The sequence below is a fragment of the Nannobrachium achirus genome (assembly GCF_963921795.1).
Source record: "Nannobrachium achirus genome assembly, chromosome: 7".
NCBI lineage: Eukaryota > Metazoa > Chordata > Actinopteri > Myctophiformes > Myctophidae > Nannobrachium > Nannobrachium achirus.
Window position 1 is genome coordinate 68,771,120 of NC_137816.1, and position 14,315 is coordinate 68,785,434.

At 43.9% G+C, this 14,315-nt stretch overlaps 1 protein-coding gene across 1 annotated transcript in view; it reads right to left on the reverse strand.

The window, feature by feature from the left end:
- Positions 1-14,315, reverse strand: part of shank2a (SH3 and multiple ankyrin repeat domains 2a) — a gene marked incomplete at its 5' end in the record, with an annotated part of 314,465 nt that overhangs the window by 44,066 nt on the left and 256,084 nt on the right. Inside the window, 3 exon segments of the mRNA XM_080730420.1 lie at positions 1,405-1,517; positions 4,861-4,902; positions 7,199-7,219. Of these exon segments, the coding sequence (XP_080586546.1) occupies positions 1,405-1,517; positions 4,861-4,902; positions 7,199-7,219 (176 nt within the window).

Here is a 14,315-nt window from a genome sequence, read left to right on the forward strand (position 1 = left end):
TACTTCTTTCTATTGTTTTAGAGATTCTTATTTCAGTGGTTGGGGGCATGCGTACAAGTGACTAAATATGTCATTTTACACAGAATAAGCCCATTCCCAAGATACAACACAACCTTTCATGGTTGGATGTGACTTATGGGGGCTAGAAGTGTTACTGTAAATAGCAATAAAGAAACTGCTGGCTTATTGTGTCTAAAAAGACATATTTAGCCACTTGCCCCACATTTTAGCACATTTTCACATTTTCTTTTCTCTAATTACAATCTAAAATATGAACCCTTGTTGTAAAAAAAACAAAGTTGTCCTTTAATGTTATCAACATGGATTGAAAAACACACACTAGCTCGTTAATAGTAGGGACTTTAAGCAATGGACGGCAACGGCAGACGGCGACGTTAACCGGAAATGATCAATACTCGATGTATAAACCTGCCACCATCGCAGTCGTCCCTACAACGCCAGAGGCTGCCTTTCCACGTTGTGGCTACAACGTATGCTGCATAGACGCGTCGCCATGGGAACCAAAGTGTTTACCCATAAATACATATTCCCATTTTATCCTGTACCGCCTGCAGTACCCCTGCGTACCCCTAGGGGTACACGTACCCCCATTCTGAGTAACACTCTGTTCTCCATCTCTATTCACACTCATCTACAGCAGAGAGCAATACAGCAATGAGTACTATCAGAATACAGAGATATTTGACATGTATTATTATCATTATTATTGCGACCGTCAGGTCGCAAGGTACTATGAAAACCTCCACCGGCTGTCCGTCAGTCAGTCCGTCCCTCCGTCCCTCCGCCTGTCTGTCACGTCACACTTTTGGCCCTACTCATATCTCCGCCACCGTTGCCCCGATCCATGCCAAACTTTGCTCACACACTCCTTGGCTGCCAATCCTAAACCTCCAGGATTGATTTCTCACATGGCCCTCTTCTAGCGCCACCATGAGGCTGATTTTAGCAAAACACATCTTTGGACACTGCTCCTACAGATTTTGCCCTAAAGTCACGCAAAGCGGTACACAGTATCTCTACAGTCATGTCATCAACATGGATCTGTCCCATTTCCCATATTCCCTCCTGATTGGCTACCATTGCCTTTTTAAGTTGTGTATGCGACGTGGCGGTCGCTTATCTCCCGATTAGGGAGTCTTAATGGTCTTACTAACATAAGCAATATTACTTACAACACATTTGGCTAAATTGAGACATACAGTTAGTTAAATTTTGCACTCGCACACACACACACGCACGCACACACACACACACACACACACACACACACACACACACACACACACACACACACACACACACACACACACACACACACACACACACACACAGTTGCAAACATTAATCATCTTCAATAATTAGTATGTGACGAGGCGGGCTTACATTGAGGTCGGAGGGCGTGACCAGGCAGCGGCTGGAGGGGCGGGGCTTAATGGTGGCGACCTTCATGTCCACCGTGGCGTTCTTCAGGGCGGGGGTCATCTCCTCCACCCGATCTGGGGGTCAGAGGTCAAGAGGTCATTACAGAGCTCTGGAACAAAACGCAAGCCAGTCGTTGTCAGCGGTCGCAAAACTGTAAAAATAATAAACGATAAAATAAATCTGTGTGAATTTACCTCAGCTTTGAGGTAGGTTAAAGGCTGATCTAATGCAACTTTCCCCCTGTGTTTACATAATAACACAATAACAATTTCTATAGGTAAACACCACAACAATACTGTAGTGTTTTCACAAAACTAGTGAAAACAGCCAATCTACAAGCACACATCACGAGGCGTTGTGTGCTTGTAGATCGGTTGTTTTCACTAGTTTAGTACATTTTATAGATGAAAAATACAAAACGAACGGTTTTGGACATGCGACAACGACGATATGCTATAAATATGAGGTGCTGGGAGTGAAAATTATAATGTAGGGGTGCCTCGGATTAAAAAAATATTTATAGGGGTGCCCTGAGACAAAAAAAAGTATGGGAACCCCTGATCTAAACACACAGAGCAAAGTCACACAGAAACCCTTTAACACAGAGTATATAACCATGTGTCCTCAGGTTCCACACTGGACTGGAACAGGACTGGAGGGGAACAAACAAACAAATAAACACAAAAACAAGCGGAAAATGTTGGGATGGGGAATGAACCAGGTGCGTCCAACGTGGTCAGCCTGTGAAGCCGTGCGAAAAAACAAAAAAACAAAACAGCCCACTCAGCCGTCATCTCGATGCCAGGGGGAGGGGGAAGGGGGGGGGGGGGTAGCACCTTTAAATCAAATGTTTAATGACCGATGAACAAGCGACGTCCGCCAAGGCAGCAGGGAGCAGTGACCCTGTTCAAATGGAAACCCGGGGGGAAGGTAAAGCTCTGGTCCTCTGACGCTCTGACAGACCCGTCGGCAAATGACTAGACCGCGATTTCTCAGCCCCTAAGAGCGCTCAACTTGAGTGAAAATAAACTAAACTACTTCATACTCACCAAACCAAAGGTCGTTTTGCGTTGTTGAAAGTCTATTCTAAGAGTAAGAGAGGAAAGGACCGTTTTGTCTACCCAGGACGGAGATGCGAGAGACTAGGAAAGTCTTTTGTACCGGCTGCTCTCAAGCTGTAAAACGAGACACACAACGGTCGACTGACAAGGACTACCTTCCTAACGTAGGACGACGGTAGCCTTTTTCTTTTCTTTACTGGAACTATATCTGCACTGACTCTGACCTCTAAGGACCTTCTAGGGAGGGTGCTCTTGTGTGTCTTGCTGCGTCACCATTTCTTGTTTTTTTTTTTCTTTTGCTAGTTGTTTTTATCGCTCTGACCTTTGGACACTGCACTATTAGGTTGTGTTAGTAGGTTCTTTTTTTTGTATTTCTGCTTGTGTTTGACATGATGTAGAGATACTTGTTGCACTAACTAGCATTGACTGTTATGGTCACTTTGATTTGGGCACTGTATTATATTGATAGTTGTGCTTTAGCACACTTTATATATATTATTCGTTCCCTTTCTTGTTGTACCTTGCTCTTACTCTACTTACTGTACTCTGTTCTTGTTTTTTCTTTTATCTTTTTCATACTTCTCTGTAACTTTGTAAATAACCTTATACTGCTGTGCTGCCTCTGGGCAACTGATTTCCCCCCTTGGGATAATAAAGGTATCTATCTATCTATCTATCTATCTATCTATCTATCTATCTATCTATTCTCTGTGGTGGTAAACCCCACCCACTCTATAAAATACACTATTTTTTGTCATGAAATAAAACACATCCAACTCGACCACCGCTTATTTGCGGGTTGTGAACCGTTGTGTCTGCGGTGGCCGCTGGGTGGCTCGAGGTGGGTGTGTTTTATTTCATGACAACAATAATGTGGGTGGGGTGCTGAGAGGTTTCCCACCGCAGAGAATAGACTTTCAACAACGCAAAAAGACCTTTGGTTTGGTGAGTAGTGAAGTAGTTTAGTTTATTTTGACTCAAGTTGAGCGCTCGTAGAGGCTGAGAAATCGCGGCCTTTTCATTTGCCGACGGGTCTGTCAGATGGACTGTCGGACCAGAGCTAGGAGGAAGGCAGCAAACGGCAAACATTCCTTTTTTTTCATTCATCAGACCATTCTTTACACCCACAAGCCGGGACCCCCAAACCGGGACCCCCGGGGGGGCCCCGCGCCCCATCATGCACGCACGTTCGTGTACCCGCAACGCACGTCTCATGCACGCCCACATGTATGCACATATGAACCACCAAAGGTCTTTTCACCAGGCTCATCAGCTTCATCCTACGGCTATATTTCTGTCCATGCCTTGCTCCTTGTCCCTACATTTATTTGCCTTTTTTTACTATTTTGAAAATATTTTTTTTATATATGATGGACTACAGTAGCTACAGTAGGTCTATCCAGTGAGCAGAGACAGTCCATGCAGGTAGGTAGCCTCATATAGAACCTCACCCGTCGCTGCATACTGTTGTGCTCCGAGATGAGGTCCTATAAAGCTATCCCAGGGCTGGCCCGGAACGCCTCCACGTTGAGTTAGAAAACACTTTTCCCGAAATTGTATCCAAAAAGTAATGGTAGTTCCACACTCCCAGACTATGGTTTCCTATCCCAGGGTACATAAAACATGAACCAGGGCATGAAACAACCGCTTAAATCCTTAGTTTTGTAATGTTTTCCCGTTCAACCGGAACCGTTGCCAGTACTGTAGCCTCGCGTAGTCAGGAAGCATTTGCAAATCGCGTTAGGCAACATTCTGGCCACGCGAGACTACGCTAGGGGCTTTTACGGGGAAAACATTACAAAACTAAGGATTTAAGCGGTTGTTTCATGTCCTGGTTCATGTTTTATGTACCCTGGGATAGGAAACCATAGTCTGGGAGCTCGGAACTACCATTACTTTTTGGATACAATTTCGGGAAAAGTGTTTTCTTTTTACTCAAATAATTTTTATCCCACGTTTTTGCAACCCATTTTCTCACCCAGTGCCAACTACCTAACCTGTAGTCCTGGTTTCCGCTCTCCCCCTGCCGCGCCAGGGGAACTGGGGAGCACCTGGCTGGCTAGGGGAAGGCAGTATAGAGACCAGGATTACTGCATGTTTTTTTGTGAGGGCATTAATTACCCTAGGAGACACGGGCAAAAGTGTTTTCTAACTCGAAGTGGAGGCGTTCCGGGCCAGCCCAGCCATACCTTTATAGGACCTCATCTCGGAGCACAACTAGTATGCAGCGACAGGTGAGGTTCTATATGGGGCTAGCAGGTAGGATACCATTACTTCTAGACCTCATCTCCTGCAGGCATAACAACAGGTCTATCCATTAGAACAGAGACAGTCCATGCAGGTAGGATACCATTACTTAGAGTCACTTGGAACACAATCCTCTTCTTCTGACCGTCTTCTACACACACAGGAGGGGGGGGGGGGTGACAAGAGGGGAGGGGGAGAGGACCATCATTGACCTTAGCCACAAGAGTGACACGCACATGCACGCACGCACGCGCGCGCACACACACACACACACAGGTTTTGTATTACCAGACATGTGAGGATAGCGTTCATTTTGTTGCCATGTTTAACCCTAACCTGAAAACAGCAGATCTGCAAGCTCACAACACGCGAGCTTTGCCGTTTCCGGTGCTACAACACTGGTGAACAAATAAGTGATAAATCGCCCGTATCGGCCAAACCCTTTGACCGCACAACTGAACGCCTAACCCTAACTCCCACATATATAACCTGTAATAGGTTATAATAATAGGCCTAACATATGGCCTAAATAAGAAATTAGCCTACTAAAACAAATATGTTGCTACATACTGTACATGTACTGTAAGCCCCTCCCATACACTAAAATGTGTTCCTGGCCTGACCTCTAAAATGACAAATTGTCAAATATTAGTGGCAGAAATTGTGAAAATAGCATGATCACAGCATGTAGATCTGCTATTCTCACAATAGAACCGTGTTATACAAAATGTAATGCCTCAACTCTTAGTGCTCATCAGGGTGGGGGGGGGGTCCCCAGTTAAAATATGAGTATTTGGGGGGTCGAGGCCTGAAAAGGTTGAGAAGCACTGGTTTATTTGAAGTATTTTAAAATGTTTTTCAAAATAGTAAAAAAGGGCAAAGAATTTTTGTTTAGGGAAGGGAATAGAGCTCCATATGTCCAAAGTTCTCCTCAGCTCAAAAGACATTCTCTATCCATGGACACGGCTCCTTTTTGGAGCTGTGTGGAACACAAGCTCCCTATACGTGGCCGTGTGTGTAGGTATGTGGGTGGGTATGTGGGTATGTGGGTCTGTGGGTCTGTATGTAGCCTGTATGTAGTAACCCTGGGTGACCAGAGAGGTGCTGTTGAGTCTAGCCTGCCCTGAGCATCAACTGCAATACACACACACACACACACACACACACACACACACACACACACACACACACACACACACACACACACACACACACACACACACACACAGCTCCACTTCGAACAGAGGTTCGATTTTTAACATAAAACAAACATTTCTCACACAGGATATTGATTTATCACATTCAGATATAGTATATGCACACACACACACACACACACACACGCACACGCACACGCACACACACGCACACGCACGCACACGCACACGCACACACACACACGCACACGCACACGCACACGCACACACAGTAAATCCTTCTTCCTCCCCGTTCAGATTGGACTGCAGCACAACATCAGACAACATGCAGCCTGGTTGCCGTAGCAACCTGGCTGTGAATGAAAGTTCCTGGAATAAAGCCACACACACACACACACACACACACACACACACACACACACACACACACACACACACACACACACACACACACACACACACACACACACAGAGGCCTGCATGTTTGTGTGAGTGCAGGCACTAAGAAAAAGGCTGTATTATAATAATAGCATTTCAGGTCATAAAAAGATGAGCGAAAATTTTGTATTTTTTTCTCGACACTCATTGGACGACCAGAGGAGGCGATCTGAGTCTCCTGTACCAGATACTCTCAGTGGCGTCAGTTCAGAACAAACTAAGGTATGGCAACATGACAGTCATGTTGCCATACCTTATAGCAACAGGCATGATACATTCATTTACATTCTATTTTTCCCCCCGTTTCTATGGTTTCTTGGGCTGGATATGGCAGCCTGGAACGGTTGTTCAAGTGCAGCTAAACTTGGCATGTTAGTAAACGTGCCATGATTAACAATAATGCATTGCACCTGTGCAGCTGACCTGCGGAACCTGGGAATATACCATTCTGTCAAGATGGGGAGAATACAAGTGTGGAGAATATAATTATAATACCTTGATAAAGTGACCCAAAAAAAACAACAACATATCCACGATATAAAATGTAACACAAATAACGACATGAATCCAACTCGACAAAACAACAGGGCTTTGTGCAGACCAGAGTGAGGGATGGACAGTATGGACAGTAAGTACAGTAAGTACAGTATGTGACGCTGTTACATGACGTACATTATTTAAGGGAGATGTGTGTGATACAGGATGAAAACATGCCTGATGATGACTTCATGAGAATAACGTTAAAGTAAACATGCCTGATGATGACTTCATGAGAATAACGTTAAAGTAAACATGATGATGACTTCATGAGAATAACGTTAATGTAAACATGCCTGATAGTAAACTTACCACCTTTCTTTTTCCTCAATGTGGCTTTAGAGGAGCGACAGGAGAAAACAACGTCTGAGAAAGCATCAAGATATAGTCTCACACACACACACACACACACACACACACACACACACACACACACACACACACACACACACACACACACACACACACACACACACACACACACACACACACACACACACACACACACACACACACACTAAGCTGGCTCCCCAGAACATTCAGTGAGTGAAAACAGCAGATCTACAAGCTCAGCGCTGCATTGTGAGAGCTCAAAGATTGGCTATGTTTCCGTCCAAGGCATTGTGGTGTGTAGAGGGAACTACCCTAGGGGACCTAGTACAGAGCCCTGGTGGACTCCGGTCCACTGTTAAGTGTGATGAAGTCCCACAGAGGGTTTTTCTTTAACACATTTACTGTGAGGTAAATGTGACATGAGGTGTGACGGACGCACGTGCATGAACTGCAGGTTGTCATACACCAGGGGTGCCCACACTTTTTTGACATGAGATCTACTTTTAAAATGACTCAACATGATCTACCCATCCACAATGTTTTAGCTGAGGGCCTGAGGGGGGCTTTGGAATAGCAGCACTGGTGTTACATTTTAGACAAACACACTTAATGTAAGGGGGAAATAAATGGGAAATACTGGGGGAAATCCCATTCTGTATGGAAGTGGTAGGTTTTTGGGATTCTAATGCTACTGTGTCTTGAACAAAGCATTGCATTGGAGGTTTGCCTACTTTAGAAGCCATGAAGGGAGCTGACAGGCCCTTCTTGATGTCATATTGACATATATATATATTTTTAGAGGCATGCCATGTGGTCTACCTGCACACCCTTGGTGATCTACTGGTAGATCACCATCTACCTTTTGGGCACCCCTGTCATATACAATGACGTTATGCAGTAAAAGTCCATGGGATTTAAGATGGAGAAAATAACTCGGTGATGTCAGAACCTTGTGCGCTCTACGGGGTTCATGTTGTTAATATTTAGAGTAAGCGTCTAAATAAAAGCATGTCCATGCACTAGCCATCATCATGAAGACATGACTCTAGACATACTGTGTACCGCTTTGTGTGATTTTAGGGCAAAATCTGTAGGAGAAGTGTCCAAAAATTTGTTTTTAAAAAGATCGGCCAGATGGTGGCACTAGATGGGACAGGTTCATTTTGATGACATGACTTCAGAGATACTGTGTACCACTTTGCGTGATTTTAGGGCAAATCTGTAGGAGCAGTGTCCAAAAATGTGTCTTGCAAGAATCGGCCTCATGGTGGCGCTAGAAGAGGGGCATGTGAGAAATGAGTGGAGTGGGTGGAGGTTGTGGTTTGGCAGCCAAGGAGTGTGTGTGCACAATTTGGCATGGATCGGGGGAACAGTGAAGGAGATATGAGAATGGCAAAAGTGTGACGTGACGTGACGTGACGTGACGTGACTGACTGACTGACTGACTGACTGACTGACTGACTGACAGCCGGTGGAGGTTTTGATAGTAGATGCACGACCTGACGGTCGCAATTAGAATATTGTGTAAAAAGCTTTGCAGATGCTCCCCAAATCACCACTGACTGTGTAAACAAATCACCACTGACTGTGTAAACTTCAACTGGACTTCAAGCAACTCTGACTTCAGAAGGTTGACATTTCTCTATTATAAATCCTTGTTTTCAGCTCCTCGTATTCATGAGCTTTATGCCATAAAAATTCAAAATTTTAACAAGAAAAGTTTGGAATAATTCTCTGCATGTGCAATGTATCTAGATCAGGGGTGGGCAACGTTGATGATGGAGAGGGCCACTATATGTTCACACTCACTCCAGAGGGCCACTATATGTTCACACTCACTCCAGAGGGCCACTATATGTTCACACTCACTCCAGAGGGCCACTATATGTTCACACTCACTCCAGAGGGCCACTATATGTTCACACTCACTCCAGAGGGCCACTATATGTTCACACTCACTCCAGAGGGCCACTATATGTTCACACTCACTCCAGAGGGCCACTATATGTTCACACTCACTCCAGAGGGCCACTATATGTTCACACTCACTCCAGAGGGCCACTATATGTTCACACTCACTCCAGAGGGCCACTATATGTTCACACTCACTCCAGAGGGCCACTATATGTTCACACTCACTCCAGAGGGCCACTATATTTTCACACTCACTCCAGAGGGCCACTATATTTTCACACTCACTCCAGAGGGCCACTATATGTTCACACTCACTCCAGAGGGCCACTATATTTTCACACTCACTCCAGAGGGCCACTATATTTTCACACTCACTCCAGAGGGCCACTATATTTTCACACTCACTCCAGAGGGCCACTATATTTTCACACTCACTCCAGAGGGCCACTATATTTTCACACTCACTCCAGAGGGCCACTATATGTTCACACTCACTCCAGAGGGCCACTATATTTTCACACTCACTCCAGAGGGCCACTATATTTTCACACTCACTCCAGAGGGCCACTATATTTTCACACTCACTCCAGAGGGCCACTATATTTTCACACTCACTCCAGAGGGCCACAATGCATATAGCCTACAGTCCAAAAAATTGCCAATCTATAAGCTCACAATGCATAGTGGCGGATGGGCTATTTTCGAAAGATCTCGTGGCAAATACACAATGGAATCGTTAATCGCAAGGTTTTCGCCAAATAAAATGTCACGATCTTGACAGCCCTAGTGCACGCACACCCGCACACGTGCACGCGCACACACACACACACACACACATACACACACACGCACACACACACACACACACACACACACACACACACACACACACACACACACACACACACAGAGACAGACGTTTTGGACGCGGAGGTCTTCTTGTTTCCATGGCAATATCTTTAGAAACAAGAGCCCCCCCCCCACCCCCCCCACCGTGGGAGACAGGTCATCATGACATCACTGATGACATCACAGTGACATTTGTTTCATTCATGACAGCCGAGGCAGCGCAGCTACAAAGCATGTGTTTGAAGAGGAGTGTGTTTTATTAACAGGTCTTTCAGTCCCAGGGCCCTATTATGATCCAGGTCTTATGCCTTATGCCTTAACTTCTTTACCTTTTTTTCACTATTTTGAAAAACATTTTTAAATACTTCAAATGCTGATCTACATCTGCACGTTGTGAACTTGCAGATCAGCTATTTGAAATATTTAAAAAACAAAAACAAAATAGTAAAAAAAGGCAAAGAAGTTAAGGCATAAGGCATAAGACCTGGTTCATAATAGGGCCCCCAGTGTGTTTTATTAACAGGTCTTTCAGTCCCAGTGTGTTTATTAACAGGTCTTTCAGTCCCAGTGTGTTTATTAACAGGTCTTTCAGTCCCAGTGTAGAGGAGTGTGTTTTATTAACAGGTCTTTCAGTCCCAGTGTGTGTTTAATAACAGGTCTTTCAGTCCCAGTGTGTTTATTAACAGGTCTTTCAGTCCCAGTGTGTTTATTAACAGGTCTTTCAGTCCCAGTGTAGAGGAGTGTGTTTTATTAACAGGTCTTTCAGTCCCAGTGTATCAAAGAGGAGTGTGTTTATTAACAGGTCTTTCAGTCCCAGTGTATCAAAGAGGAGTGTGTTTATTAACAGGTCTTTCAGTCCCAGTGTATCAAAAAGGCAACTGAGTTAAAGGGATATTCCACTTTCAACAGGGTAACACCTTATGGGCTTCTCTCCACCCCAGTTGGTTTTTAGATACACTTGGACTGAAAGCCCTGCAAAAAACACTGTCCCGTGATTGATGACATCGGCTGAATTATAAAGCATAACTTCCTACATAATCACTGCTGTCGGGATGAAACCTCATATCTCCTTATTTGGGTCCCATCCTAATTTACAGTACACTTTAAGACAGAATACGATATAATAAAGCCATAATAAGAAACAATGTGTTGGTAATTAGAACTAATATGTTTTATTAGATAGAAACAAAGACAGAATAGCAGAAAGAGCGAATACATTCTCTGGCACTGGCACCTGCCGACCATCAGTCGTGCTGCATCGCCCGGCGATAGGACCGGCGGCCGCCGCACGGGACTGTAGGTAGGACCGGCATCGCTGGTAACTGCCGCGGCAGCGACCACCGCACGGACCGGTAGTTTACCTTGACGGGACCTGCCGGTCCATGTGGCGCCGCCGGTCCTACTGCCGGGACTGCCGGTCGAACTGCCAGGCCTATCGCCGGCGATGCAGTGCGACTGCCGTTCGAACTGCCGGTCGTGCGGCGGCACCTGCCGCGGCAGTTCCGCGGCAGGTGCCGGCACCAGAGAATGTATTCGCTCTTTCTGCTCTTCTGTCTTTGTTTCTGTCTAATAAAACATATTAGTTCTAATTACCAACACAGTATTTCTTATTATGGCTTTATTATGTCTTATTCAGTCTTAAAGTGTACTGTAAATTAGGATGGGACCCTTATTTCTATGGTGAAGAAAAGTAGAAAATCAAAACCTCTTGCTGTTATTGTATTTCAAAACGTGGTCAAAGTAAAACTTGGTGTTTATCGAAACCTTTAAGATCTTTTGGATTTTTTATTTTTTTTGCCCGGCAACAGTGACTAGGACCAGAGCCAATGAGGGCGGCGCAGGAGCTGCTACTCACCTTTATCCACTATCAACACAACAAACAACCAATGGGGACAGGGGACAAGAGCAGAGAGGGGGAGGGGTTAGACAGGGACCGTCCAATGGGGAAAGAGGGCAACAGCCCACGGGCCACTGGCTGTGTATGACTGAAGCCAATCAGAGAGTGGCAGAAAGGTGACATCATAGTATCAAGGCATATACTGTATAAGGTTGCATTATGGGTATCCAGTTTAGAGATGGGAAGGCTGAGGAGAAGGGTAAGGATCAGAGGCGTCAGTTGGGTATGGCAAGCTATGGCTGCTGCCATGCCTTGGCTACAGGGGGAAATAATAAAATGCACTTTTCATCGTGCCTGTTGCTAATAGTCAGGGGATATCTTCAGAAATAGTGTCATATCCTGGAATAAATTCCTTACCAAAACATTTCCTCGCCAATGTGTTTGTAAAGGTGTCTAGTAACACATCTCATTCCATCTCAGTTTCTCTAGGAGAATCCTTGACAGCTGATGAAAGTTGGAGTCCCATTAAATTAACTATACAGGATAAAACACACCAAAATAAATATGCTTTAAGTAGGATGTGAGGGGTCAAACTAAGCGTTTTTCATGATTCTGAATCCATTGCAAGCATTTGTTTTGCACGAAAAAATAATAATCATTGGGCTAAAAACAGCCCCATTCAATTATAGTTTAGTGATGAGTCATCACTTTTCACAGTTTTGTGGGAGCCGCCTTTACCCCAAGGAATGTTTTTGTGTAAAACAAATGCTTGCCCTGGATTCAGAATCATTAAAAAAACCTAGTTTGACCCCTCACATCCTACTTAAAGCATATTTATTTTGGTGTGTTTTATCCTGTATAGTTAATTTAATGGGACCCCAACTTTCATCAGCTGTAACAGATTCTCCTAGGGAAACTGAATTTCAGTCTTTGTGAGATGTGTTACTATACACCTTTACAAACACATTGGTGAAGAAATCTTTTGGTAAGGAATTTATTCCAGGATTTTTTTTAAGATATCACCTGACTATAAGGTATGGCAACATGACTGGTGTCTTGCACGTGCGCAAGGGCGCGTGTGCAAGACACCAGTCATGTTGCCATACCTTAGCTTTTTTCTGAACTGACGCCACTGGTAAGGATAATATATGCATTCACACTTTTTAGCCATATACAGAGATGGGAAAAGTACTCACATTCTGTACTCAAGTAAAAGTACAAGTACTTGTGAAAAAAACTACTTTGGTAAAAGTAAAAGTACTCAAGTAAAAACTTTACTCAAGTAAAAAGTAAAAAGTACAGGATTTGAAAAGTACTTTTGAAGTAAAAGTAAAAGTATTTTTACCGTATGTTTCTGTGCAAAGCCAATAGAATTTGAAGGATATTAAACTTGAAGTAGGACTGTCATCTAAAGGGGTACTGTCACTTTAAAAAGTAATCTTACAATACTAGTTAATATGTTTATGATGTCATTGTGAGAATGCGCTATAGTGTTGTAGTTGAGTCCACCTAAAGCTTGTCCAAGTCAAGTCCAAGTCCTAGGGGGTTCGAGTCCGAGTCAAGAGCCCCTGGGACGGGGTCGATTCCGAGTCGAGTCTGAGACCAACGGGGGTCGAGACCAACTTATGCCGAGTCCTTTTTTTGTTTGTTTTTGTTTTATTAAAAAAAAGACAAATAAGACTTCACAGACGATAATTATCCAGTCTAATATCATGATATGGATATAATATTGATGCCCATGCACCAAAAGGCCAAGTGATAACAAAGATAATATGAATTAAAAAATAATTATAGATTATAGGTCTACTACTGTAATCTATAACATGTTTAAACATTGCTGTTATAGCTGTGTCATTGTAATAGAGCTGCATGATTATGGCAAAATATATTATCAAACGAAATCTTATTTTAATATTTTATTTTGACTAAAAGCTAAAATAAATAAATAAGGTTTCCCTATTCAAACACATAGCAGTACGTGCATGTCTGCATTTCATTGTTTAAGGTGAGAAATGTACCTTATGTCATTAGTCTGATGCCTTCAAGTATATACAAGGCAAAACAATACCCCATCCCCATGTCACTGCTTCAAGTTGTTTTGATTCGTTTTAACCTCTCTACTGGGATTTACAATGTTACACTTCTCTCTATTGATCAGTGCACTTTAAAACGTTCTGACGAGGCTTAACGAGTTGTAATAGGCTACACCTGGAAAGAGAAAAAGAGAAAAGACGTCAATTCTTAATCCAGCGGTACGGGTGGATTAATGATCAGTGATCACAAAGGCTGTGTTTGGAATTGGAAGCTGTGTAGGCTACTGTTTAAATAAGGACTTATTTATTTGGGAACATGTCGAGGATGTCCTGCAGGCTGCAGGTAAGAGGAAAGCAGAGAGAGTTGTTTGTTGGCGAAAAAAATAACTTCTGGGAACTTGCTTGCTGCTGCTGCTGCTGCTGCTGCTGCTGCTGAGCGGAGGGGCTCTGCATGTCTGTCTGCCTG